General features: G+C 44.8%; 1 protein-coding gene across 1 annotated transcript; it reads right to left on the bottom strand.

Moving 5' to 3' along the window:
• Positions 1-5207: 5207 nt before the first annotated feature.
• On the bottom strand, positions 5208-26956 carry LOC146342587 (vomeronasal type-2 receptor 26-like). The gene is made up of 4 exons (XM_084807911.1): positions 26940-26956; positions 25614-25905; positions 7321-7447; positions 5208-6107 (listed from the first exon to the last, which is right to left on the bottom strand). The coding sequence occupies exons 1-4, from the start codon at positions 26954-26956 to the stop codon at positions 5827-5829; spliced, it is 717 nt and encodes a 238-aa protein (XP_084664037.1). The 3' UTR covers positions 5208-5826.
• Positions 26957-27618: the final 662 nt, after the last annotated feature.

Here is a 27618-nt window from a genome sequence, read left to right as displayed (position 1 = left end):
ATTCATAACATCCTTCCATCTTGATCCATAGTTTTACTTTTAGCCACTGAAATTCCTTCTACATGAAGAAATAGAAATAACCATAGTTAATGTGATAATTAGAGGGGAGATAATTGCCTACTCAAAGTTAGATGCTGTGTCCAAAGTTGCAGAAGAAAACATGTTTAGAACATCTGCACATGGGTTTCTCTGATCCTCTGCAAGTCACAAGCTTTTGTCATTACCCATAGCAAGAAAAGGCCACCAGAAAATGTAGCAAGAAAAGAAAGGAAAGGAAAATAAAAGAATGGGGCCAATTTGGAAGAGGGGCCAATTTGGAAGAGGGTCAGTTTGGAAGGTCTATGTTTGTAGAAGTGGATAATATTTTGCATGAGATATAATATATTGGGCCAGTTTTTCTTTCCCCAACTGGAGTATTTTAAAATCAAATTGAATATTTCAGTGAACATGGAGTCAAAAACCCCACACCCCTCAATTTCGTATTGTCAAATTCAGATGTGTACATTCCGCTTTTGTTCAGCTCCATTGAATAAAACATTTGAGCTTCTTCCATTGTTATTTCTAAATGTATGGATCCAGAAAAAAGCAAGCTCTTGAAATAACTGCGAGTAAAAAATAAATTAAAAAAATCATTGAATGCAGGACAAATTTATTCAGCCAAACTCCTAACACATTTTTCAGCCACAGTTGGCTGAAAATCAGGGCCAGGCTAAGGCATCTTGCCCTACAAAGAAAATCTGTATGTACTTTTCCCTTGTGAGTTATCATATGCTGAGCAGCATATAGCAGCTTGAATGATCCAGAGTTGATTGGGTTGCTCTTTTTTTTATCTTCATTTTTAAATGCAGCAGTAGGTTAACTTTCACATTATAGTGTTCAAGTTCAGTTAACTGGGATTATATACACCTCTCTCTCTCTCTCTCTCTCTCTCTCTCTCTCTCTCTCTCTCTCTCTCAATCTCTTCTCCCCCCCCCCCAGTTACTTTGCTGTTTATTTGTTCAGTCGCTTCCGACTCTTCATGACTTCATGGACCAGCCCATGCCAGAGCTTCCTGTCGGCCGTCGCCACCCCCAGCTCCCCCAAGATCGAGTCCGTCACCTCCAGGATATGTTGCCCTTGGTCAGCCCCTCTTCCTTTCGCCTTCCACTTTCCATAGCATCAGCATCTTCTCCTGGGTATCCTGTCTTCTCATCATGTGTCCAAAGTACTTTAGTTTTGTCTTTAATATCATTCCCTCCAGTGAGCAGTCTGGCTTTATTTCCTGGAGTCACAAAAATGCAGACAATAGATCACATTCACAAGTAATTCTATACCAGACTTTTGGCACCCCTTGCAGAGTTCCAGCATGGTTCTATGGATTGGCAAGTACTCCATGTTCTCCTGTAACTGTAAGCCAACTTTCTGTTCAGGAATAGCTTCTATGCCAGGATACCACCATTAGGCAGAACGAGGTGACTGCCTCAGGCATCTGATTTCGGGTATCACGATGGGACATCCAATTATTTGTTACTTAATTTATTATAGTAGTGTGTTTTTTTCTGCCTATTGAAGGCATAGCTGACCGAAGCAGTGCCTCATAGGAAAGGGTCTGGCTAAGCTGCAACAGTGGAGTACAACACAAGGAGCTGGCTGGGTTGCCCAGTGCCAGAGACACACCGTGCAGCATAAACCCACCTTTGCTGTATGGAGATTATAGGGATGCTGGAGAAATTCGAGGTGGACTAAAATGAGCCCAGATTTCTAAGAACCCAACCTGTGGAATCGGCTGCAGAACTACCCCCTCAGGCCGCATGGCGTCCGTGGACTTCCGGGCATTTTTTGCTTGTTTGTTTTTTGTTTTAACTTTCCCAAAATGTATGCATATTTATTCATAGGAAAATACACCTGTTTCTGCTGAGGAAAACTGGAATGGAATGGGAGGCAATAGGCTAAATGTTACGTACTAAGGTAAACTATGTAAATTCCTATGAAACCTTTTACATAATTCTTTGCGTATTTTTTCCACATGACAAAAAAACCCCAAAAACATAATTCGCATCCATCTGTGGGTAGACAACAGGACAAAAGGTGCCTGACAATCCATGAACCACAGATGGAAAGGATTTTTCACAGTCTGTGTATCCCTAATGGAGAGCAATGCCTTTGTTGATGTAGCAACAGAGACATGTTCCTTGAATATCTGAGAACAACTAGGTTTGGGGGTCCAGGTTTGAAGAGTCTGACTATCTCCCTGGGTTTGGGGATCAGTGAATTGTATGGGGTGAGGGTGGATGTAAAGTTGGAGGGCCAGTTAAGTTTAACCCTCTGCTTGCATGGCATTCTGGCACAGAGCAAGAAAAACCAGATATGGGAATGGAAAGTTAGGTTGTGGGAGTTCTGTTGCACCTTCCCATTATTAGCCTGGGGAGGGGATTTCCCTCCATGCATGCAGAATCCAGCATGAACATTTGCATCTGTGTTTGCAGAATCGAAGTTGAAAGTACCACTGCTACCTTCACTACTACAACTACTACTCTATGACTAGTAATACAGAAACTTTCTACTCTCTGTGGGCCTGAGTCAAACTAGGTAGAAGCATTTATACTCTCAGTCTAACTGTAGCTGCTTCTCTGGAGGGAAAAGCCTGGAATTCTGATTATGTCAGCAATAGGGATGGCGGAGAATTTCTCCCCGAAACTTCTGGGGGCCGAGCGCCAACGTGTTCGGCCCCCAGAACACGTTTTGGGGAGAAATCCTCTGAACCCCCCCTGCCCCCCGCACCCCCCCCCCGGGATGGGACTTACCTTCGCCAAATGTCCCTCCTGGCGGCGGGTCCGGCCGGCGGTTCGGCGGGTGTTCGTGCGGGGCGGGAGCGGCAGCCAGTCTTTCGACCGGCTGCCGCCACCGCCATTCCAATAAAAGAAAAAAAAAAACCGCCCCCTGATAGGCTACGTGACGATTAACTTAGCCTATCACAGCTAGATTTGCAAAGTCAGCCGTGATAGGCTACGTCAATCGTCACGTAGCCTATCACGGGTGACTTTAAAAAAAAAAAAAAGCGCGTACGGATAATGGCGGCCCCCATAGGGAGCCGCCAATCCCATTCCTTATTTGGTCGCTGCAGTCTACGTAAATCTTTACGTAGACTACAGTGACCAAATAAGGAACGCGAATGGCGGCTCCCCATGGGGGCCGCCATTAGTATACGTGCTTTTTTTTTTTTTAAGTCACCCGTGATAGGCTACGTGACGATTGACGTAGCCTATCACAGCTGACTTTGCAGATCTACCCGTGATAGGCTACGTTAATCGTCACGTAGCCTATCAGGGGGTGTGTTTGTTTGTTTTTTTTAACTTTCGAGTTCGTGGCCGGGCGAGGCGAGAAGCCTCCCCCCTGGCCTGAATTTCAGCCGGGGCGAGGCGGGAAGCCTCCCCCCTGGCCTGAATTTCGGCTGGGGCGAGGCGGGAAGCCTCCCCCCCCCGGCCTGAACTTCGTGGGGGGAGCAGCGAAGCGCCTCCCCCCCACCGCAAACAACCTTCGAGGACAGGTAAGGGATTTTCGTCCACCCCTAATCAAATCCTGTTTTACTTGGAGTACTCCTGTGGTTCAAGGATAGGCTTACAAGGGTATCTGTTGAATATAGAGTACTTCAAGAGACATGTTGTTTCAGCTATGACCATGATCCAAATCATCAACATTATAGGTGATACTGCTGTCCCTGGCTTGTATTTGCTGCTAGATAGGTGCTGTTCCTCTGGCTTTGGGCCTCCATCTGGACATGCCACCACCTCTGTTCCTAGGATCCTGGAAAGGTGTGTGTGATCATGGTGTTTATGCAGTTGGGAAATGGGACTAGTCATGGTACTTTGGTGTTTAAAATCCCATGGCCTCCTTGAGTGGTCATTTTGGGAGAGCTATCAGCATCCTCTGACTCCCTTTCACCCACACAAAGATTAGGGCCAGTGGTAGGATCCTCCTCTGAGGTCTCATCCAGTTCCGGGGGTCAAATGCTTACACTGGCTTCCATTGACTACCATATCTAGCCAAAGCTTCTTAAACCTCCCTACAAGGTCCTCCATGCCCTTGCCCACTTATCCCTCTGCTCTTTTATCATGATACCTTCCTATTTCTGACCTACAGCCCCCACTTCCTTCCTCTTCGGTCATCTAAAGGTCTCTTGCTCCCTCAAATGAATCCAGTCATTCTCCCTTGCTGTTTTCTATGCTTGGAACTGTCTTCCAGCACACCTGTATGATACCAGATACTTTACTCCTGCTAAACCCTTGTCAAAATCCACCTTTTCCATGAAGCCTTTGGCAGAACCCAGTAGTTCCCATGCTCTACTGTAACTAAGGTTGCAGTCTTAAACATAATTTGCAGGAGGAAGTCTCATTAATCTTCATGGGATTTACTTCTGAATAAATATATTTAGGATTGCACTGTAAGCAGTACTCTGTCATTTAGGTTAAGCTTAACCTAATCTAAACTTAACCTAAATGACTGTCACTAAAATACTCACTTTGTTTACTCATTTCTCCATTTTGCTCATCTGTTGTATCCCCTGTGTCAAATTTAGATTGTGACCACATAGGGCTGGGACTCTCACATTATAACATAAAGAAGCAGAATCAATACAGATGGCATTATAGAAATATAGTCCTCATCAAGATATGATAATAATAATTCATAATTAACTGTCATTTCATGTACTCCTGAAATTTGCTACCTGAGATCCAGTTCATGGTGCCTAATGTTAGTGCCACTCCTGGAGAAAGAGAAACGTTAATGGGGGGAAATATTTCTTAGAGCATTTTTGCTCCACTCTTCCACTGAAGAAGGTTCTCAGAGTGGCTTACAAAGGATAATGTTAAGACAGTGCCTGTCCTCAGGCTTACAACCTAAAATACATGACAAAAAAGGAAAAAGGATTGAGAGGGAGGTCAGGAAAGAAAGCAAATACATTGCTGACCCAAGTATTGGGCTACGTTGGTCTTACCATTGCCATAAGTCTCTATCTGGAGACAGGGAGTGCAGCCTCCCAGTGGCCCTTGGTTCTCTGGCCAATGGATGAGGCCAGAGTCTGCAGTCCCAAGGAATGGTCAGTTGGAGCTGCATGTTCTTTCTAGCAGGGAGGGGTGGAGCAAGCTCCCTGCAGCTCTTCCCTCTCTGGGTATAGGTCCAGGTTGTATAGTATATGCATAGAACTTGCAAACATAGACAGTTTGTTTAAATTATTCTCTTTATTAGCTGGTTTTTTTTGTTCAGATCAGGCCTCAATAGGATAATGTAGCATTTGGGAAAAAAGACAAAGCCCAGTAACCCAGCACTGGAAGTCAAGATGGAGAAGATCTCCACAGCCACCATGTATTTTCCTTTGGTGCTAAGGTAGGTTGGAACAAACAACAGCCAAACACTGAAAAACAACAACATGCTGAAAGTGATAGACTTGGCTTCCTGGAAACTATCTGGTAGCTTCCTGGATAGGAAAGCCACAGTAAAACTGACAAAAGCCAGGAAACCCATAAAGCCCAAGACACAATAAAACATTGCAACTGACCCTTCATTACATTCCACAATGATTTCACTAATTTCTGACTGCATGTCAAAATCTGGGAATGGGGGAGCTGTTGCCAGCCAAATAATACAAATAGAAGATTGAATGAAGGAACAAGAAAGAACAATGGAGGTGGCCAGTCTTTTCCCTGCCCATTTCCTCATCCTAGATCCCGGCTTGGTGGCCGTGAAGGCTAGAACCACAGTGATGGTTTTGGCCAACATGCAAGAAACAGCTGCTGAGAAGATGATGCCAAAAGCAGTTTGTCGAAGGAGACATGTCACCTTCTCAGGTCAGCCGATGAAGAGCAAAGCACAAAGGAAGGAGAGCAGGAGGGAGATGAGGAGTATATAGGAGATGTTCCGGTTGTTGGCTTTGACGATGGGTGTGTCATGGGACTTCATGAAGGTTCCTAGCACCAAAACTGTGATGAAAGAAAGCAGCAGAGCCAATGCAGCTAAGTTGGTTCCCAAAGGTTCTTTGTAAGATAGGTAACTTTTACACTTTGGAATGCATGAATCCTGGTTGTCATTTGGATAGTGATCTTCTGGGCACTGAAAGCAGTAATCCATGTCTGGAAAAGCAAATGTGCATATCAAGGAATTATGTACTTTGAAGTCCTCTATATAAGCAAAGGTCAGTATTATATGGGGCCGTGGTGGCTCAGTGGTTAAGACGCTGAACTGCAGACCAGAAGGTCGGCAGGACAGCAGTTCAAGACCCAAGTGCTGCGTGACGGAGTGAGCTCCCGTCTTCAGTCCCAGCTCCTGCCAACCTAGCAGTTCAAAAGCCAGAAATTGCAAGTAGATAAATAGGTACCACTTCGGCAGGAAAGGTAACAGCGTTCCGTGCACCTCGGTGTTCAGTCATGCCAGCCACATGACCATGGAAGTGTCTTCGGACAGCACTGGCTCTTTGGCTTAGAAATGGAGATGAGCACCACACCCTAGAGTCGGACACGACAGGTTGGGGACACCTTTACCTTACAGTATTATATAGTTGTACACGAGAGGTGGAAGTCTTAAATCTTTTGTTTTTTAAAAAAAATTATCCATCTTTAGCAATTGTATTTATTATTGATCCTGACAAGACCAGGATTTAGTGTTCTCATGGGAATATACTAAGGAAATCTAAATCCTATTACCAATAGTGTGCTATCTTGTGTCTTCTCGGCTCAACCCCTCTCCAAGATAGCTTGAAGAAATCGTAGTTTAAGGCAGAATGGAGCAATTCTACTTTTCCATAGTGATGTTGCCAGGGGATGGGTGGGTGGGAGAGTTTGCTCATCTCATAGGGCAGCATCCAGTACTGCTGCTACATACCCACACAATCTGTCATGCAAGCAGGACTCACCACTCATGCAACGGAAAGTGAGTTTCAGAAACTATCCAAGGAAACAATTAGAAAAGCTTGATTCCCCCTGCAAACTATGCTGTCTTGTCCTGTTGTGAAATGAGAGTTGCCACTTGTTTCAGGTTCCTTTTAGAAACGGTAGCCGCCCATTGCCCATAGCAAGGAGGAAAACAAACACATGAAACTACTCACAATTTCTTTTCCAGCTCGATATGGAAAATGAGTTTTTTGCACATGCCTTGCCAGTTGTAAGCTTAACAGGGTTTTTTTTTTTTTAAGTCTTCAGCAGCCATTCGTACTCACAAAGAGGGAAAGACATGCCTTCAAAGAGGTTATTTAAGGCTGCATGGATCACTGGCAAGGGCAACCTGCTGTCTAAATACTGGAACACAGTCAATACATCTTTCATGACCTTTATACAGAGCGTATCTTACCTGTCTGGTTTGAAATCTTCCCTTTTGGACATGGAAGACAATCATAGCAGCAAAATGGCTCCCCTTCCCTCTTGGTCTTTCTGTAACCTGAATGGCAGTTGTCATTACACACAGAAAGGGGCTGTACCTGTCCATAAATAGACAAGAATAAAGTTTTAACATTCACAATCTATTTTTTTGAAGGAAACATGTCACCTTCTCATGTTGACCATTCAACCTCAGCTAATGCCTGCCCATAAAAGGAAGAAGAGGATGTTTAACTTAAAAAAAAAGAGAGACACAGAGAGAGTATCTACAAAGTTCTAGGTATTCGGATGATGTGTGTCAGATGAAACCAGACACATGGTAGGGCAGGGCTAGGAATGGACAGATCTGTCAATTCTAGTCTCACCAAGACATTGTCTGTTTGCTTGCTTGTTTGTTTGTTTTAGGTCAAGTTTACTCTGTCCCATTCCTGCATGAACTTGCCATTTTTAAAATTTATTTTAATAAATCTATATTGGCATTTACACACATTTTTGTAATGCAGTCATTAATGCAAATACTTTGTGTGCTTATTAGAATGTACACACTTTTTGATCCATCCACCCATTAAGGATGTTGGAGAAATCCGCAACAGAAACAAATGAGTTTGGATGTTCATGAATCTGCCCTGCAGATTCTGCAGTGGACCAGCTTTCCCCCTGTTGCGTGGATTCCACGGACTTGTGGGCCAATTTTCTAACTTCCCCAATTTTGTGCAAATTTCATCATAGAAAAATATGCCCCCCCCAAAAAAAAAACTGGTCGAGAAGGCACATTTCCCTGTAGTCTAAAGCAGGAAATGCACAATTTGGGGGAATTTCCACAAATGTACATTTGCACAATTATGGAAACAAACAAACAATAAATCTGGTTCTGTTGATTGGCTGATGATGGAACAAAAGGCACTGGGCAATCTGTGAAACACAGACAGAATGGACCTTACACAATCCATGCATCCCTACCACCCATTGACTAAAGTGTGCTGGTGCACATTTTGGAAATGCACTCATTTTTAGGGATGGCCGAGAATTTCTCCCCGAAACTTCAGGGGGCCGAGTGCCAACGCATTCAGTCCCCCGAAATCGGCGGTGAAATTCTCCGCCCCCCCCCCCAGGATGGGACTTACCTTTGGCGAATGTCCCTCCCGGCGGCGGGTCCCGGGGGTGGTTCATCGGCCTTTCGTTGGGGGTGGGGGCGGCAGCCGGTCTTCCGACCGGCTGCCGCTGCCACCATTACAAAGTAAAGTAAAAACACACAAAAAAATGCCGATAGGCTACGTAACGATTAACGTAGCCTATCACGGCTAGATTTCCAAAGTCAGCCATGATAGGCTACGTAAATTGTTACGTAGCCTATCACAGGTGACTTTGGGGAAAAAAAAGCGCGTACGCAAATGGCGGCGCCCTATGGGAGCCGCCATTTGCGTTCCTTATTTGGTCCCAGTAGTCTACATAAAGATTTACGTAGACTACGCCGTAATCTATGTAAATCTTTACGTAGACTACCAGGACCAAATAAGGAACGCAAATGGCGGCGCCCATAGGGCGCCGCCATTTGCGTACGTGCTTTTTTTTTTTCAAAGTCACCCGTGATAGGCTACGTAACGATTTACATAGCCCATCACGGCTGACTTTGGAAATCTAGCCATGATAGGCTACGTTAATCGTTATGTAGCCTATCACGGGTTGTTGGGGTTTTTTTACACTTTTTATTTCGTGGCCGGGGAGACAGGGCGCTTCTCCCCGGCCTGAATTTTGGCTGGGCAAGGCGGGGCGCCTCCCCCCCCAGCCTGAATTTCAGCCGGGCGAGGCGGGACGCCTCCCCCCCAGCCTGAATTTCGGGGGGAGAAGCGAAGCGCCTCCCCCCCACCACAAAGCAAGCTGCGGGACAAGGTAAGTCCCTTTCGTACATGCCTACTCATTTTTTCTTTCCATAATTTTCGAAAGTGCACATGTTGTCAGACGTGTGTGTATGTATCTCTCTGTGTGTGAAATGCATCACAAGCTTGGAAACGTACATATTTCTGATCACAAACTGCACTAGGGCCAGCAAGGTACAAATTGAGTAAATCCATTAAAAAAAATAAAGAAGAGCTAATTTCTCACACATCCCTAGGCAGGGCTGCTGTTTGGAAGAAACAAGTCCAGTTGCCAGTCATGGACTTGTACAAGTGAAGTGAAGACTCAGACAAGAGAGAGCCTGTATAGAAGTTTATACTGAGAATCAGAAGAGCATGTAGTAATCTCTGAACCACCTGAGGCCAAACTGATTAGTAGTATGAGTATTGCAGCACCAATGCAGATCTTCAAATAAGTAGTTTCAGGTGAAAGAAGGGGGGGTAAAGAGATGAGACAGAAGTAGTTGGTATAAAACATGGACCACATTTATTGAGATTGATCAGAACTGCAAAGGGAAACCTAAGCAGGTGACGTGTCGAGGCGAGTGACTACCTGGCATTTTATCTGGTGAGACATTTGATGCCTGTCGTATGGCATCCTTGATCGCCACCCTACAGGACTGGCCAATTCTTGAGATGGGAGGCCTTTCCCTGTCAACCCCCCCCCCGACCCAAAGAACTCTGAATGGGTGAGGAGACTTGGCCTCAAAGGTAATCCTTATCTTACAACAGAGGCCACAAAACCCTGAGCTGGAAGCCTCAGGCATTACCAGTCACCAGAAACAGTGCTTCCAAATGCTCACCAACTCTATTCTCCACCCAAGGTGCCCTCACATATCTGCCTATTTAGAAAATGTTACCATCTATGTATTTAAATCAGACCAAAACAACCTGAAATCAACTCCCAACCCCACTTACAGTGTAAAGTAGGCAAAAAGACACATCGCCAAGTCCAATCTGTCTATGAGCCAAAAATTCCTATTCGGCCCTTGAAAGGATGACCAGTATAGCCTCTCTGCATACAGAGCGGGAGGGAGGGAGCCATGTTTCAAAGAGGGTGAGAGGGAGGGGCCTTGCAGCCTAAGTCTACTGGTAAGCCCCTCCCCAGTGGTGCTTCCTTTGGTAGACAATCATATTCGCCCATCTCTGCCCCCCCCCCCAATTATCCCCACAGCCAAGCAAGCTGGATGCGCGGGAAGTTACATCTTCAAGTAAGATCTTATTTGAGATCTTCAGATAAGATCTAAAATTGATTGCCAATTGTAGATCTTCAAAATAAGATCTTCAAATATGACCTACAATTAATCTACAATTAAGATATGGTGGTTTCTGGGGCATCTACAACACACTTCACATGCATTGGGTTGATAGAATTTTGGCTGTTATTGGACACATCTGCCAAGATGACAATGGCTGCAGAATTCTGACAACATTCTGACAATGTTGCAGAACCCAGAGTCAGAGAGACCACGGAGTGAAGGAAAAAGAGATTCTTTATTTAACATGCGGGCTTAAGGCTGGAATCATTTCCAAAGAGCCAGAAGCCCCGAAATACATCAGCACATTGTTTTTATAGACATTGTGACACATATGAAATGGCTCCTCCTCCCCCTCCCATGTGGGGTTGCAGTCCTCAACATTTCTTCTCTTAGCACCATTGTTTATAATACAAGAACTGGGTTATAAGGTAGCCGTGATAAGGAGAGAACAGAAGAGAACAGCAGAGAACAAGATATACAATTGTATGACCTTTGACAAGATAAGGAATTCCTGTGTCTCATCAGCTTACAACAATATATTCAAGGGAGAAAGAGCTCAGCAAGAACATGAAGCATGAGACTGCATGAGGCTACTTAGTCTGACCCCCGATATGGCTGCTACATTCCCCCCTTAAATGCATAATTTTATTACAATTATAGCATTTCTGATAACCATACAAAGCTTTTTGTGACATACATATTACTTAGCCTCTTGTTGGGCTATTAGAGCGTAGAGGGCAGCAGTTTTATTAGCTGAGACATAAAACAGATTGGTTAAACAGCTCATAAGACAAGGAACGCAGAGACATAACAGAACTTTTATGAACAACACTGGTAGAATTAGGATGAACAATGCTTTAAGCCAGCTAAGATTTGGAAGCCAAGGGGTTAACTAATTGAGCTAATTGTTTTGTCTTATTGTTTTGTTAGCTACTATATTGTGCAGCTTGTTGATCTGTTCATCTACAGCATTGCTATTATCAGTTAAGTTAAAACAACAGAGCTTTTGGTGTGTTTCATAACTTAAATGATGAAGGAAGAGGTAATCTATACCAGCTCTATTTTCTAGAACTGCACCTCTTAGATCACGCAACTCTTTATTTAACAATGACAATGCTCGTGAGGCGGCATTTATGCTTTTGGCTAAGCTGCAAGCTAACCGGTTGATCTTTAGACCATTAGCCAAGGCTAAACCTGGAACCCTAACCAGTGACATTGCTAAGGCCAATTTTTCTGAGTCAGAATATAACTGTACATGACTATTACAATTTTAGTTAGTTGGAGTGCTCGAGGCTGCCGTCGACAGATTTTTTCGGGCCACAGGGGAAGAATTGGCACCAGTTTAATTGGCGGCTGAGGCAACATGGGTGGTTATTAGACAAGTTGGCAGGAATGAATGACCAAGTGCGGGAACTACATGTCTAAAACCATCTATGAGGCAAAAGTATGTGGGCATCATTAAAAGATATGTTTTGAATTTTATTACAGTGGAAGGGGGCCAGGGATAGCTTTATATTTTCTGGAAAATTTTTGACAATTAAGCATTCGTGCACATGTAGCAACGATGGGGGTGCGTAGAGTGAACTCTGTAGGGGGTAGGATCTTTGCAACCACACCCTAATTAGCATTTTGGGAATAAGTTAAACTTACACTATAAACTCTTAACATGGTATCTTTTTGAATTTTCCCAGGATGTCTACAGACAGGTATTAGGCAAGAGCTAATAAGCCTGTTTACAGGTATATTTCTTGGCAAACAAAAATGTTTTATTCTCGTGATGTTAGCCAGGTGAAGCCAGTAATTATCAGCAAATCACTGGGACAAACGTCTCCTTCTAGGGGCAGACCCCCCTTTTTGCACCTTATTAAGGAAACACAATGCAACACTACTAACACTACAACACGCATGTTTGATCTTCTTTGGGATCTGACCGTATGCTGGGCAGCTATTCACCTGGCAAGCTGCAGTAGGGTCTAGTCCCCTTCTTCAATTCTCTAGTTGCAGGTCTGACCGTACGCAGGGGGACAGTCTCCCGGTGTGTCCACAGTAAGGTCTAGCCTGAGTCTTCTTACTGCTTTTTTTAGAATGATTTTTAAAGGATTTTCAGGATTTCTGTTTATAGTCTACTCTCCCCCTCTCGCTCTCTTGACTCGTGTCCAATGTATCCAGGGTTTAACTCCAGCTGCTTTCATAGCTGTGGGGGTGGAAAGTATGACAGTTTTCAGTTCTCTCTATCTGGGAGTCAAAGGGTTATTTTTCCCTCTTTAACTCATACTTTAACTCTTGGTTGGAAAGGATGAACTTCTGTGATGGGAATGGCTTATTTTCTAAGACAAAGCGACGCTGGGCTTGAAGAACTTTGCTCAGTGTTTGGACTTCTTGTTTAAGGCTAACGTTTGCTTGCTCTTGATGCCGCTCTAGTGTCAATTATGAAGTCAATGTCATGGCCCCTCACAAGCTGTCTCTTTTTTCGCCCATTTTGGCCCCTTTGGTTTTCTCTTTTGTGTATTTGATTTATTTTATTTGGGCATTCATGCCACTAATGTCCATCTTGTCTACACTGGGCACACTGGTTCTTTTTAAAGAATCTTCTGCCTCTGCCGGGTCTTCTTTTTTTCTTTCGTCCACGTCTTCTTGGGCCTCTGGGTTGAGTGGGGTATACTGGCGACAGGCATTTGAAAGACGCTCCAAGTATGCTCTGGGGCCTCGGTGGCACCTTGCAGCACTTTAGACACTTTGGTCATATTAATTGACTTCTTCATACCTGCTTTTATGGCTTCTAACAGCAGGGTTTGATACTGGGTGAGGTGCTCTAGCCCCACTTGTGTTTTGGGATTCCAGCGGGGGGGGGGGGTTACTTACAAGGAGACTTTATTGGGTAACTTACAGCACACAGGCGTACTTAATGGCTGGATCAGACAGCTTCTCTGAACTATGAGCTATTGGGCTAAATGGGTTTTTATACCATACATGTTACCTATGAGGCAGCACAACGCTAGCAAGCATTTTCAGCATAGGCTAGAGGTGTTTGGTTCTCAGGCACAGCTTCCTGTAAACAACTTCGCTTCCCAAAGTGCTTGATAACACTTTTATTCATTAGTATGGGAAGACAATTTTTTTCTTTTTCTTTTTCTTTTTTTTTCTTTGCTGATCTGCCTGTATTGCAGATCATGTTTCAAACTTTTTACATAAAACTTTCTGCTCCATGCACCAGCCTTGTCTCTTTATTTGTCTTTTTCAAGTTAAACTCACTTACTTAAACCTTTCTGCCTTACACTAGTCCCAATGACACACATTTGGGATAGGCTCTTTTTCTCCTTTTAGTTACATTTTCTTCATCTTAAAGAACTATTACATTATTGTGGCTACATTATCTCAGGTAATAAGCTCCAGGCACAATCAGCTGCTTTTAATTTACCCTGGGGGCAACTATGGCCACACTTCTTTTCTACAAATGTTTTTTCTTTGCCTCTTGCCTTTTCTTTCTTCTTGTCATCTATTGGGAACCACACTTAGTATCATTTGGAGTTGCAACTAACACTAATCTGCAAATATCACATATATTTTATGATATTTAAGAAATCATAAAATATACACAACAAACTTTTTTTGCAATTTAACACAATGAATGGAAAACACTTTTTGCATGGTAAGGCATGATGGAGCAGATCCAGCAATTATACTGCTCTTCTGGCTGAAAGCTCAGGGCCCATTAAAATCAAGGGATGGGCATACCCACACACGCAAAGAGTTTTAGGTCACCATTTTTGCATCGGCAACTCTATGCTGCATGAGTTCTGGCAGAAGGAAATCTAAAAGTCATAGATCAAACTCAGCCTGCTGTACACTGAGCTGACTACAAACACAGACACACGGTCCACAGCGATGAGAGTTCAAGTTTATCAAAAGCTTCACAGCACTGTCCATGGCAAGTCTTTGACAATTTAAAATTTTAGTCCATGTGCAGAGTGTCTCTAAAAAGCCCAGATGATGATGGAGGCAAACAGAGAAGGCTCTGGGCATTGAAGATGCGATGTTTCCAGCAAAAGCTCTCCACTTCTGCATCAGTTTAAAAAGGGAAGGTGTGGCCCTACACCCCTTCTGACAGACAAGGGCCTTTAACTTTTTAGCAAGGCCTCTGTCTAAACAGAGCGGCACAGCTCAGCTCTCTAGCCGTGACGCTTTAACTTGGGCAACTCCTCTGTAAATTTTATTTTACTTCTGTCAGGTTCTCTCACAGACATTTTAAAAACTTACTCTTTTTTTTTTTTTTTTTAACCTGGTACACGAAAACACTGAAACACTGAGTGCCGAAACTCAGGACGCTGGGGAGTGATGGGCATCGCCTTATACTTGCATTTTTCAGGCAGCCATTAATCTTCGGGGAGGCGGTGGGGTGATTTGCAGGACTTCAAAGGCAAGCTTCTTTGTTTGTTTGTATTTGTAAATCTCAAGCTTAAAACAGGACATGATGAGGTACCGGGCAGCCAAATTCTTGCTTTGGCACGGGCAACAAATAACTTGGGTCAGCTTTCTTCGCTGGGGTCTCAAACAGGAAAACAGTCTTAATTTAAAGTTGTAACATCACTGACAGCGTCAGCCAGCCAGCTACACAGATCTCATTGTTTTTTAAGACAGTTGCTCCAATATCTTCTTTTCTTCTCAATCAGGTTGGGTCTCCCAGCTTACACAGTTTATTGCAGCTTTCAGGAGCATGGTAGTAGCGTGATTTTGGCTGGGCCAGGAACATGCTGTCTGGTTTCTCAGTCTCTTCAGCACACACACTTAGGCAGTGTAACACTGGACACTCAAATCAGTGAGATTTCTTCATTGCAGGGAATCCCATGGCAAAAGCTTAATGGTTACGCTCTTCAGAAATCATATAGCCGATGGTCAGTAGCTACAGGCTCTATGCAATTCTAACACAGTTCAAAGCTAAACACAGTTACCTTGACAGAGATCTTCAACGTGGTCTCTCCGCTTCATTCTGCTTTGGGACAGTCTTATGGCACACTTTTCACTCGAAGAGGGGTCTAGCCTGTGCTCTGGGGGCTGATTCTTCACCTTTATTTTCTATTTTGCCTTCATCTTCTGGGTCTTCATTTTCAGTTTCCATTTCTTAGGGATTTCATCTCAATTAGGCGAGGTGATGATGTTGCACAACTCAGAACGTTGTGGGCAATTTTCCTGCCCCCCCCCTCTCGGCGCGCTAGGCTAACAGCTACTTCTTCGGCCTTACACTCTCACGCTCCCACGCTTTGTTAAAAGCCAGGCTGTCCTGCAACATTTCTCTAATTAATAGCCTCAGATCTTGTTTTTTTTCTCTCAGCTCGACCTTGAGCTTTTTGCTGTTTTCTCTTTCTATTCTGAATCTTTTTAAAAAAACCTTTTTCCTTCTTTGTTTGACATACATCTCAAGGGGGTGCAAGGTTTGCTTCCCCCACCACCCATAGCCTCCCTCCTAAATTGAAGACAGACACATTTAGGGAATGGGAATTGGTCAGTGAGTAAGGGGTCTCACTGGCCGACACAAGAGGATTTACTGGCCTGGGCACCCGGACGGTCAACGGTATGCATCAGAAACCGCAGTAGCCACTCACACAATTATCAATCTCTCGACTGCATCCATATGTCCCTGCCACCCACTTTTCCCACTTTTTACCAGAGTGGAAAGCGGCTTCCCCAGCTTCCTCAGCTTCTTACTGAGTACTGGCGTGCTGGGTACTGGCACCCACTCGGGGGTGTGATCAGGCCCCCCTTCTACCCTCAAGGAGTAGGTTCTTTTGTATACGTATACCATCAACACTGACCTTCTTCACAAGGCGGGGCCCTCTTTTTTTCTGCCCAGTGGCCTTTCTCCCTAAAGGCGGGGCCCTCTTTTTCCCATATACTTGCCTTTCTCCTGAAGGCTTCCAATGTGGGTTTCAACACAATTGCAGCTGCGATACAGGCAGGGCTCAAGTTCCTTCCTCCGCTTCCCAAGGTTCTCTTGCCGCTCACTGCCGTTTGGGCGATCCCGGTGCAGGCTTTTTCCCATTCACTCGACAAAAAGGTCGGTGGCACCAAGAAAGGGAGGCATGCGCCGAGCTCGTCTTCCTGGTGCGGCGATCAAGAGCAGGCAACTGCCACCTGTCTGGCTCAGAGCCTGCCACATCCGAGTCACGGCACCATTTATGTTGCAGAACCCAGAGTCAGAGAGACCACAGAGTGAAGGAAAAAGAGATTCTTTATTTAACGCGTGGGCTTAAGGCTGGAATCATTTCCAAAGAGCCAGAAGCCCCAAAATACATCAGCACATTGTTTTTATAGACATTGTGACACATATGAAATGGCTCCTCCTCCCCCTCCCGTGTGGGGTTGCAGTCCTCAACATTTCTTCTCCTAGCACCATTGTTTATAATACAAGAACTGGGTTATAAGGTAGCCGTGATAAGGAGAGAACAGAAGAGAACAGCAGAGAACAAGATATACAATTGTATGACCTTTGACAAGATAAGGAATTCCTGTGTCTCGTCAGCTTACAACAATATATTCAAGGGAGAAAGAGCTCAGCAAGAACATGAAGCATGAGACTGCATGAGGCTACTTAGTCTGACCCCCGATATGGCTGCTACACTGGTAATGAATGGATTGATGCCTCACAGACCAAATCAATATACAAAACTTCCACTTGTGAGCGGAGATGGGTTAAAGAAGACGCAGACAACAAGCTTGGGTTGAAAACTGGGCCACATTTATTGAAATACCTGCAAAGGGGTAACTAGGATGGGCATCTAACTGTGACAGCAGCTAGCTGGCACTTCTTGGGCAAAAACACACCCAGCCTGAGGGGTGGCGGTGATCTCGCCATCCCTCCGGACTGCCCCTTCTGGGGGAGGTAGACCTTCCGGTGTCACCCCCAACCTGGTGCCGCACAACACCTGGGTGAGTGAGTAGGGTTGGTCTCCCAGGCAACCCTTATCCCCCTGCCGAGCCGCACAACCTCTTTGGGGGGTCTCAGGTGTCACCTGTCACCATAAGGTGCCTCTGCATGCACACCATCCCTACTTTCCTGTTTTGCCCGTCCTAGCCGCCAACTGGAATGTGACCGATGATATAGACCGTATTCCCTTACAGGACACACTCGACTCGCACAAAACAGTGTGACGTAGGCAAAAAAGACTCACAGTAATAGGCCAATCGAACTGTGAGCTAAAAAATTCCTACATGGCTCCCTAAGGGCAGCCGGCAAGAAACCCACACTGCTTAGGGGAGGGTGGGAGGGAGCTGCGTCGAGCCAGAGAACTGAGATTGGGAGGGGGGCTGAGTTTAAGGCAACTCAGCCTGCCACTCCTTGCATTATTTATTTATTTATTATTAAATTTATTAATCGCCCATCTGGCTGGTCACCCAGCCACTCTGGGCGATGTACAACACACCATAAAACAATTTAAAACAATAAAATTCTACCATAAAAACATTTTCTAAAATACCCTAACCCACCCCAAATGCCTGCCTGAACAACAACGTTTTTAATGCACAATGGAAGCTCATTAAAGAGGGGGCATGATGGAGTTCCCTAGGGAGGGATTTCCACAGAGTGGGGGCCACCACAGAAAAGGCCCTCTCCCTCATCCCCACCAGTCTAGCTGTCCTGGCTGATGGGACAGAGAGAAGGCCATCCGAGGCTGATCTTGTTAAGTGGCCTGTCTGGTGCTGCTGGAGGCGCTCCTTAAGATAGGCTGGGCCGGAACCATATAGGGTTTTAAAGGTCAAAACCAACACCTTGAATTTGGCCCGGAAAACAACTGGTAACCAGTGCAACTCCTTCAGCATTGGAGTGATGTGATCTCGCCGGCGGCTGCCTTTAATCAGGCGAGCCGCCGCGTTCTGTACCAGCTGCAGTTTCCGAACCGTCTTCAAGGGTAACCCCACGTAGAGCGCATTACAGTAGTCTAAACGAGAGGAGACCAGGGCATGTACTACCGATGGGAGCAGATGGTCGGGAAGGAAGGGGCACAGCCGCCGTATCAGATGGAGTTGATACAGTGCTGTCCAGCTCACAGCTGACACCTGAGCCTCCATGGACATCTGGGAGTCCAAAATGACCCCCAGGCTGTGGACCTGGTCTTTCAAGGGTAGCCATACCCCATTCAACACCAGGTCAACATCCCCCAGCCTCCTCTTGTCTCCCACCAAAAGTACCTCGGTCTTGTCAGGGTTCAGCTTCAGCCTATTCCTCTCCATCCAGCCACTCACCATCTCCAGACATTTGGACAGGGATTCTACGGCCAACCTTGGTGAAGATTTAAACGAGAGGTAGAGTTGCGTGTCATCCGCATATTGATGACACTGCACCCCAAACCTCCTGATGATACCCCCCAGCGGCTTCACATAGATGTTAAATAGCATCGGGGAGAGGGTTCCATACCCTGTGGCACCCCACAAGTAAGTGGCCACGGGTCCGAAACCTCCTCTCCCAGTGCTACCCTCTGGTACCTGCCGGAGAGGAAGGACCAGAACCACCGCAATACAGTGTCCCCAATGCCCAACCCCTCCAGGCGGTCCAGGAGGATACCGTGGTCAACGGTATCAAAAGTCTCTGAGAGGTCGAGGAGAACAAGGAAGGAGCATTCACCCCTATCGAGAGCCCTCCTCATATCATCTACCAAGGCGACCAAGGCCATTTCTGTCCCATGCCCAGGCCTGAAGCCCGACTGAAATGGGTCTAGATAATCAGTTTCTTCCAAGTGTGCCTTCAACTGCACCGCCACCACCCGCTCAATCACCTTGCATGGAGGTGCCACTGGGATGCACCAATCAGAGGCCCCTACGTCTTGTCACCCCACCCGCCCACAATGGCCCCCCCTTTCAGCCAGACAAACTGGCATTGGGGTTAGGGCATTTCACAGCTTTGCCAGGTAAAAATCCGAAGTTAGGAATTGAGGACCAAATGCAAATGGTCTCTCAACATTCTCCACTCAATTTCTCAGCAGAAAAAAATGGGGAGACCATTTTACAAAATAGAGAGGAGACATTCTCCAACAGTTTTTGAGGGGAGGGGAAGTTTAGGAGTGGCAGCAGCATGGTCCTATCCCATCCCCCCCCACTTCAAGTTACAGCAGCACCACGTTGATATCCTGGGGACCATTTGCATCCACCCCCACAAAAATATACTATGCCCCAGGTCTAGTATAATTTCAGGCCATTGTTTGGGGGCAGTGGTGGAGGCCACCACACACACACACACACACACACACACACATGGTGATTATTTAGAGAAAAAGAAGTCATAAATATATAACAGAAAAACCTTCTGTGAAATATTGATTTAGCTCTAGGTTTGACAGAAAACAGGCAAACCAATCTAAAAGAAAAATGTCCTATTTCAAACAAGGCTACTTCAGTGTTTGAATATTGAACCACTTTTGAACTTTGAGGAAATATGTAAATTCTTGTTAAAATGACAGAGATCCTACCTGATTAAGCCTGCTAGACCATATGATGCTATCCTCAGAAATGATGAACCATCTGTCAGGAGGCGCCTGGGGATCTATACTTCCAACTTTGACTCTACGGAAGGACTGGTTTGGGAATGTGACCCAGTTGATAATATCAAATCCAGATACTAATTCCCCATTTTGGTCAAAATGAATCTTTTCCCCAGCACTGTTGTTAAATGAGACACTTCTCAGAAAGTAGTGGAGCTAAATAGGAGGGGGAAAGAGGCTGTAACAAAAAGATTGAAACATACAGCTTTGTATAATAGGTTTTCACATCAGGTTTCTAGGTAATGGTCCTGATCTAGGGGTGTATGAAACCCCACTTACCTGGCTCTGCCAGGTTCTGAAGGTGGGGGGAGGCAATCCGTTCCTCCCCCCGGAATCCTCGACGGAGGGGAGGGAATCCGTTCCTCCCCCCCAGAATCCTTCCCAGCTGGCTCTGCTCCACAGCCAGGCCACAGAGCTGCCGGCCGGGCCAACCCACAGAGGGGCCTCCAGCCGCTGCCGGGCTGGTTCGGATGCAAATGGCGGCGGCTACAGCGGCCGCCATTTGCGTTCCCTTTTTTCGCTGTGATTGGCTGCATAAATATTTACGTAGCCTATCACGGTGAAAAAGGGAACGCAAATGGCGGCCGCCGTAGCTGCCGCCATTTGCATTCCCTTTTATTGCCATGATAGGCTACATAAATACTTACATAGCCTATCACAGCCTCTGTATGGATGCAAATGGCGTCCCTGCATTAGCCGTGATAGGCTACGTAAGTATTTACGTAGCCTATCACGGCTACATGGAAGAAGCGAATGGCAGCCGCAGACACGGCCACCATTCGCAAGTCAGTGTGGATGGCAGCAGGTAGCTGCTCCATTCCGGGCCCATTTTGCAGGGGGGGGCAGGGGGGCTTTGTTCCGCCACAGATTTCGGGGGGCCGAATGCACTGGCATTCGGCCTCACCAAGATCCATGGCGGAATACTCTGACATCCCTATCCCTATCCCTATCTATGAGCTAGGATGTTCAGTATTAGGATATCCAAACACACTGCACATGGACAAATTTGTAGGTGGGAACAAGGAGATGTGCCTTCTGATGATATCGGTCTGCATCTGCAAGCAACCCATATTGGGGCTTTGGATTTGTATAGGTCCACTAGGCACCTACTCTGGCCTCTTTGGAATTCTTGACCTGATTGGCCTGTGGTGGCAGATCTTTATGCTTCCTCTGTACTGAATCAACACATAAAGTGTGTGTGTGGGGGGGGCAGTTCTGCAGGGGTTTCCTGCTTAAGTTAATTTGTCCATATTAGTTTGCAAGCATATGGAGGAAATTCAAGTCAAGTCTAATATTTAGGGGCACTCTGAGGCACCCTTATGGTTATCAGTGCTGGCTCCATGTTTGTGAGGTGCCTTGAGCATGACAACCTCAATGAGCCCCCTCCCTCTGTGAATCTGCCTTCCCATCTAAGATACACTTCAGTGATTGTCTGACCCTAAGATTTTTAATCACATAAATTAATCCAAATTGAAAGTAGAAGGAGGGGAAAAATAGAGATCGCTGCTTAACTCAGTTCTACTAACAGGCTGTTGAGTTTTGCTGGGAAGGGATAAGATATATGCATATTTGCTGTGCTACTTCCCATTCCAAGAACCCAAATTAATTACTAGTGTCATTTGTACTGTAATTCTTCAGAAGGAATTGAGAAATCAAGAGAGATAGTAAAAATGGATGCAGCGTTCAACCAAATACAGCCAGAGCCAATATAGGAAGGAGGCTGAACGGGTGATGTATTCATAGTTTTTGCCACAGATAACAGTTGTTCAAGGAAATACCTTTTAAAAACTTCTAAAATCTCATAGAACATTCAGCATAACCAATACAATAAGGTGCACCCTGGACTTCATGTGAACTGAATTTCTACTGAACTGGCAGCAAAGAGGAAGGTGTCATCACTCTAGAACTTAGAAGCCAAATACCATCCTTTGTAGAGAGGGAGCTTTCTGCTCTGTGTAGGACCAGTGCTGTTGCATCAACAGATATGGTGAGCTCTTCTATTTTTGTTTGTTTGTTTAATAAGATTACCTTCCATAAGTGTTGATTAAGAAGTTTCCCTCTCTTCGCATTCACCTTTGTTTTTTGCCTGGGTTTGAATGAATGCATGGCATGCAAAGCATGTGCAATGACATACACAGCATTGTAGATGCTGTAGCTATGGGCAGTCATGCCCATTTCAAACACAGATGCAGGAAGCGTTTCCAGTTTCTCCTCTCCGGTGCAGATGTTCTCACCCATCATGTCTGCAGTGGAACTTGGGAACAAGCAATTAAATGCCTGTTGCCAGAAGTCAACCAAAAATCCATCTTCTTTTTCCAAAGTAGGGTTCATCACTTGAAGAAATTTCTGGAATGCCAACACCTGCTTTGAGTGAATTGCAAGGGATATAGAGCCATGGATGAAATTAATATCCCAACTTCTTTGAAGTGGAAGTGATGTGAAATCTGCATCTGCTGTCATTATCCAGACCTTTGTTGTCTCTGGAATATTCTCAAACCTGGCAATTTTGAGCAAAATCATCAAATTTATTATACTGTGAAATTCACCATGAAAGATCACAGCATTGGCTGTGCTCTTCATGGCAACACTTATTGTGTCATTTGCCCCTGACACCATATCAGCGATCTCACTGGCATGTCCGCCTGGTATTTTTTCTATGAAGTCACAACAGATACCACTCTTGGAAAACATGGGAAGCACATTTCGAAGCAATGTCTCTTTTACTAAGCCGATATCAATGTAAATCACCCCAATCCATGTCCACCTGAAATGCAGCAATAGCCGGAGAATCCCCTTGTACTGATGCTCCACATTGGGGAACATCCAATGGAAGAAAACAGCTTGGTTTTTGGTACTCATCTCTGGAGCAGAGCTATATGGAAGCTGAAGAAAATGAACCAAAGCAGAAAAGAGAAAGAGAGAGTTCTTCAGTAAAGGTGTTGTTGTTGTTGTTGTTGTTGTTGTTTTCTCCCGTTTGTGTGGTGATACAGTGTGATTGGAAGGACAGATACTGCAGCTGAAGCTGAAATATTTTGGCCACCTAATGCGAAGAGAAAACTCTCTGGAAAAGACCCTGATGCTGGGAAAGACTGAAGGCAAAAGGAGAAGGGGACGGCAGAGGATGAGATGGCTAGATAGCATCACCGATGCAATGAATATGAACTTGAGCACGCTCCGAGAGAGAGTACAGGACAGGAAGGCCTGGCGTGCTATGGTCCACGGGGTCACGAAGAGTCAGACATGACTGAACGACTGAACAACAACAGTGTGATGCCTGTTCTCTAATATTGTGGAGATCAAATTGAGATTTTAAATTACGTATTTGTTTTTATGTGTTCAACGACTATGAATAGTAAGCATGCAACATCTTCTACATTTCTGTGAGATGTTTCACATTTCTGTGAAAATAATGGGATTATAAAGACAAAGATCTTAGGTGACACTAGAGGGGGATAAAGAGGATCAAGCACCCCTCTGCATAACTTTATCCATCATATATTTTATGCCACTTTTAAAAAATGCATAGTAGGAAAACATGAAAGAAATAACCACACTGTTAATATGTATACTGAAGATCTACAAAAAAAAAAATAAAAAAAAAATCCACCCATAGAAATTTGTAATCGACACTACAGAGAATATGATGTAAGCTGACAGGCTAAAACTAAGCAGAGAAGAGAATAAAGTCTAATGGGGTGTGTGTGTGCACAATCCTATGGGGATAGGCAGCTGCTTCCAAACTCGGAGGTGACCACCTATACAATGCAGGACAGGAGAAGCATGGAGGGGATAATTCCTTCCATGCTTCCCCTGCCCTGTATTTGCAGCTAGACAGTCGATTTCAGCTGTCTAGCTGTGGGAAAGTGAGTGGGGGAGGAGGCTGCCAGACGACGCATAGGATGTGTCATACTGGTATTTCCAGATTCCCTGCCACAGACTGCTACAAAGCAATGGCAGGTTTTCCACCACTCATTCAGATAAACTGAGTTAGTTATACTTTGAGTAGACCTATAGAAACCAATAGGCATTAAGTTCATCAACTAAAGAGGGTGCCCATGTCAGCCAAAGTTGATCCTGGGTTTTCGAATGTGTTATCTCAGGCACCTGATGACTCAGGTTGCAAAGGAAATGCTCCACATACTGAAAGAATTACAAGCTGGAGGTGGCCGGGGGGGGGGGGAGGCTCTCCTAGAAATAAAATTGCTTTCAGTTAGGGATGTCAGAGAATTCCACCATGGATCTTGGTGACTGCACCGAGAATGCACTGGCATTCGGCCCCCTGAAATCTGTGGCGGAACGAAGCCCCCCCACCCTCCCGTCCCGCGAAATGGGCCTGGAACGGAGCACCTACCTGCTACCGTCCGCGCTGACTTGCAAATGGCAGCCACGTCTGTGGCTGCCATTCGCTTCTTCCATATAGCCATGATAGGCTACGTAAATACTTACATATTTACGTAATCACGGCTTAACTAAGGGAACGCAAATGGCGGCTGCTATGGTGGCCGCCATTTGCATTTCCTTTTTTTTGCCATTTTAGCCTACGTAAATATTTATGTAGGCTATTATGGCAGGGGGGGGGAAAAGGGAACGCAAATGGCAGCCACTACGCCATTTGCGTTCCTTTTTTTTTTTGCCGTAATAGACTACGTAAATATTTACGTAGGCTAAAACGGCAAAAAAAAAGGGAACGCGAATGGCGGCCGCTGTAGCTGCCACCATTTGCGTCCACTGTTTTTTTTTTTGCCCTGATAGGCTACGTAAATATTTACATAGCCTATCACAGCAAAATACAGGGACGCAAATGGCAGCAGCTACGGCAGCCACCATTTGCATCCCTGCAGGCTGCCCAGCGGCCGGATGTCCAGCTGCGGGCGGCCCCAGCTGTTGGCTCCGCGGAATCTCTGCATAGCGGAGCCAGCCAAAGAGAATTTTGGGGGAGGGACAGAGTGCCCCCCCCATGAATGTCACCCTTCAAAAAGGTAAGTGACTTCCGTACATCCCTACTTTCAGTGTCGAGACAGCCCAAACTCCCCTCCCTCAAAATTGGTTCTTAGCTCGGATACCTCTAGAGTATTGTATATGGAATATAATATGAAGTAATGTTAAAAAGGAAGTCATGTCTTTGACCATATGCACAGTGCCTTTGTCCTGTCACCATATAGCTATTACAAGATCCATTGCCATTGAGTCATTTAAACAAATGCATACCCTCCGTATTCCTTCCCTACCCCCAAATCCCCTTCTGAATGAATGGAATTAATCTTCAAGATCAAGAGTGGATTCTAGACAGGTTTGAGCCACAGAGCTTTTCAGGTTTGGATTATTTTTGAATTAAGCCCCCTGTGTTTTTTTACCTTAAAAAGATTATCCCAGTCCTCATAGGACACAGTATATATCTAAAAAAGAAATATCCATGAAGTGTTGTTGTTGTTGTTGTTGTTGTTGTTGTTGGTATTAGCCTTCTATTATTATAGACAACCCATCCACACACACTTTCTGTCTCCATCCAAGCAGCACACATCTAAAAGGAAGGGAAGTCAGAATGTCTTTTCAAAACTCCCATGGTTCATGCACACATCTTACCAGTGGAAGCTTGTAGATGCTCAGGACATTAGTCATGTAGAGACAGTCATTAGTGTTCGGTCCCCCAATGACTGCTGTCAGATCATTCTGGAGATCACATTTGTAGTTGGGGATGAATTTGCCGGGTGTAGAGAGAACTTCCATTGTGTCAATGTAGGTATATTTTGGACTAAAATAGCTATTAAAGATGTTGAAACCAAGGGTGACGTTGGGTAGGATCTGGTGATTTTCATTAATCTCCTTCACAGCAAAAGCAAAAGCCAAGATGTGTTGGTAGCTCTGAGTCAGCAACCTGTAATGAGAAGTACATGCAGTCCAGCTGCTTCAGAAGACACTTTCACCTTAGGGATAGACACACCTGTCAGTTTTATTTTCTCCTGCCTTCAAATTTGCTTTAAATCTGAAGTTAGTTCTTTCTTGAATATGAAGAAAATTGTGAAAGCTGGTAATTTCTTATCAATAATGAATAGAAACAGAATTCTGACCCATTTGCACCAGCCAAATTCAATAGGTGCAGCTATTCACAGCATGGGGATGGCCATCTTGTGCCCACCTACCATATAGCTGTTAAAGGTGAGGAGCCTGTCAGAAAAAAAAAAGAGGTGGCAACCCTAATTCAGTACTACAATGGTTGAAGACATGGGGATTCAAACCCAAACTTTCAAGAGCAAAGCACTCAAAACCCTCAGTCATGATGGACAAATCTGTCTGCTTCAGTTCCTCTAACATTTTATTATTATTTTTTTAAGCAAGTTTGTCCTGAATATGTGTAAATTAGGCACATTTGGGTAAATTCTTATCAAAACTGAACTGAACTTCTCATGCATTCCTATGTTAGGTACATACTGTATCAGTTCAAAATATGTTTCCTGAGAACATTGTACTGAGGTAGAATGTATGGCCCTTGTCCCTAAAGTGAAGACAGTCAGCTGGACTTTGATTTTTCAGAATACCACAATCCTTGGGATACAATATTGGGCCATGGAATCCCCCACCCACCCACCTGCCCAGTTAACACTGTGCAATAAGGTTTTGAAGAGGGATGGATTTCTACTAGGAATATTCATTTCTGTCTGCACTGTGCAAGATGAATTACTACTATTATCAGCTTAATACTACTACAATTAGTACGGCTACAACTACTCCTACTGGCACTAATACTCATGGATTGGGCATGATCCTTTTTGTAGGATGCCTTTTTGAAACAAAAGGGAAAGAAAGTCTGTGTTACTGCACAACTGACTGAAGCAATAGCCAATCTAGAGACTGAACCTGTCTGTAACTAGTATCTGGACATATGTATGATAAGATAAAAATCCTCCTTACATGAGTTCAACAACCATGTCCTCAAAGGGATGGTTTCTGAATGTTATTGGGTCAGAAGCAATGAAGATCTGAGAAATTATGCCACCAATGATGAATTCCCCAGTTTGATAATACTTATGAAAAATGGGAATAGGCTCACTGCTTCTGCATTTAACAACAGGAATCCTACAAACACTCTTTGGAATCAGCATTAATACCAATATCCCAAACACTACAATTGCATATGAAAATCTTCCTGCAACAAACCAGCTCACCAGTTCCCACATTATGATCAGAGCACCGCTGAATTGCACAGCCTGATTTGAATAGCTATTCAGAAGGCAGATTCAAAGATAGGGCAGTGCATAGTAAATTTTCAGCTGCTGGGCTGATGGGAACATTGTCTCTCTGTAGCCCCAGAAGGGCTCAAGATATATTTAAAGTATCCTTCAGTCTTGATTTCCAGTTCTGCTAATCACCATTTGAACTCTCTATGGAGCTAGAGAAGCCATAGAAGTAATCACAGTTAAGTGGATGATAAAAGGGGAGATAATCACCTACTCAAGTTATACGTTCGCTGCAAAATTGCAGAAAACAAACATGTTAATCATAACTCTGCAGATCTATTATCGGGGTCACTTCAATGGGGCAACAAGAGACATGACATTTTGTAATAACCTATCCTGTAGCAAGAAAAGAA

The sequence above is a fragment of the Heloderma suspectum genome, chromosome 6 (genome assembly GCF_057233095.1).
Source record: "Heloderma suspectum isolate Gila_16-S chromosome 6, 16-S_ref, whole genome shotgun sequence".
NCBI lineage: Eukaryota > Metazoa > Chordata > Lepidosauria > Squamata > Helodermatidae > Heloderma > Heloderma suspectum.
Note: the sequence above shows the minus strand (reverse complement) of the source record. Positions and strands in the feature narration are given on the sequence as shown.

Bases quoted from the DNA above. Each gene is read 5' to 3' on its own strand.
- LOC146342587 (XM_084807911.1), bottom strand. The intron at 7,448-25,613 runs GTAAGATGTGTG...ATTTATGGACAG, and splicing joins GCATCTACAAGCTTCCACTG to GTACAGCCCCTTTCTGTGTG. The intron at 6,108-7,320 runs GTAAGATACGCT...TTGCTTTTCCAG, and splicing joins GAAGATTTCAAACCAGACAG to ACATGGATTACTGCTTTCAG.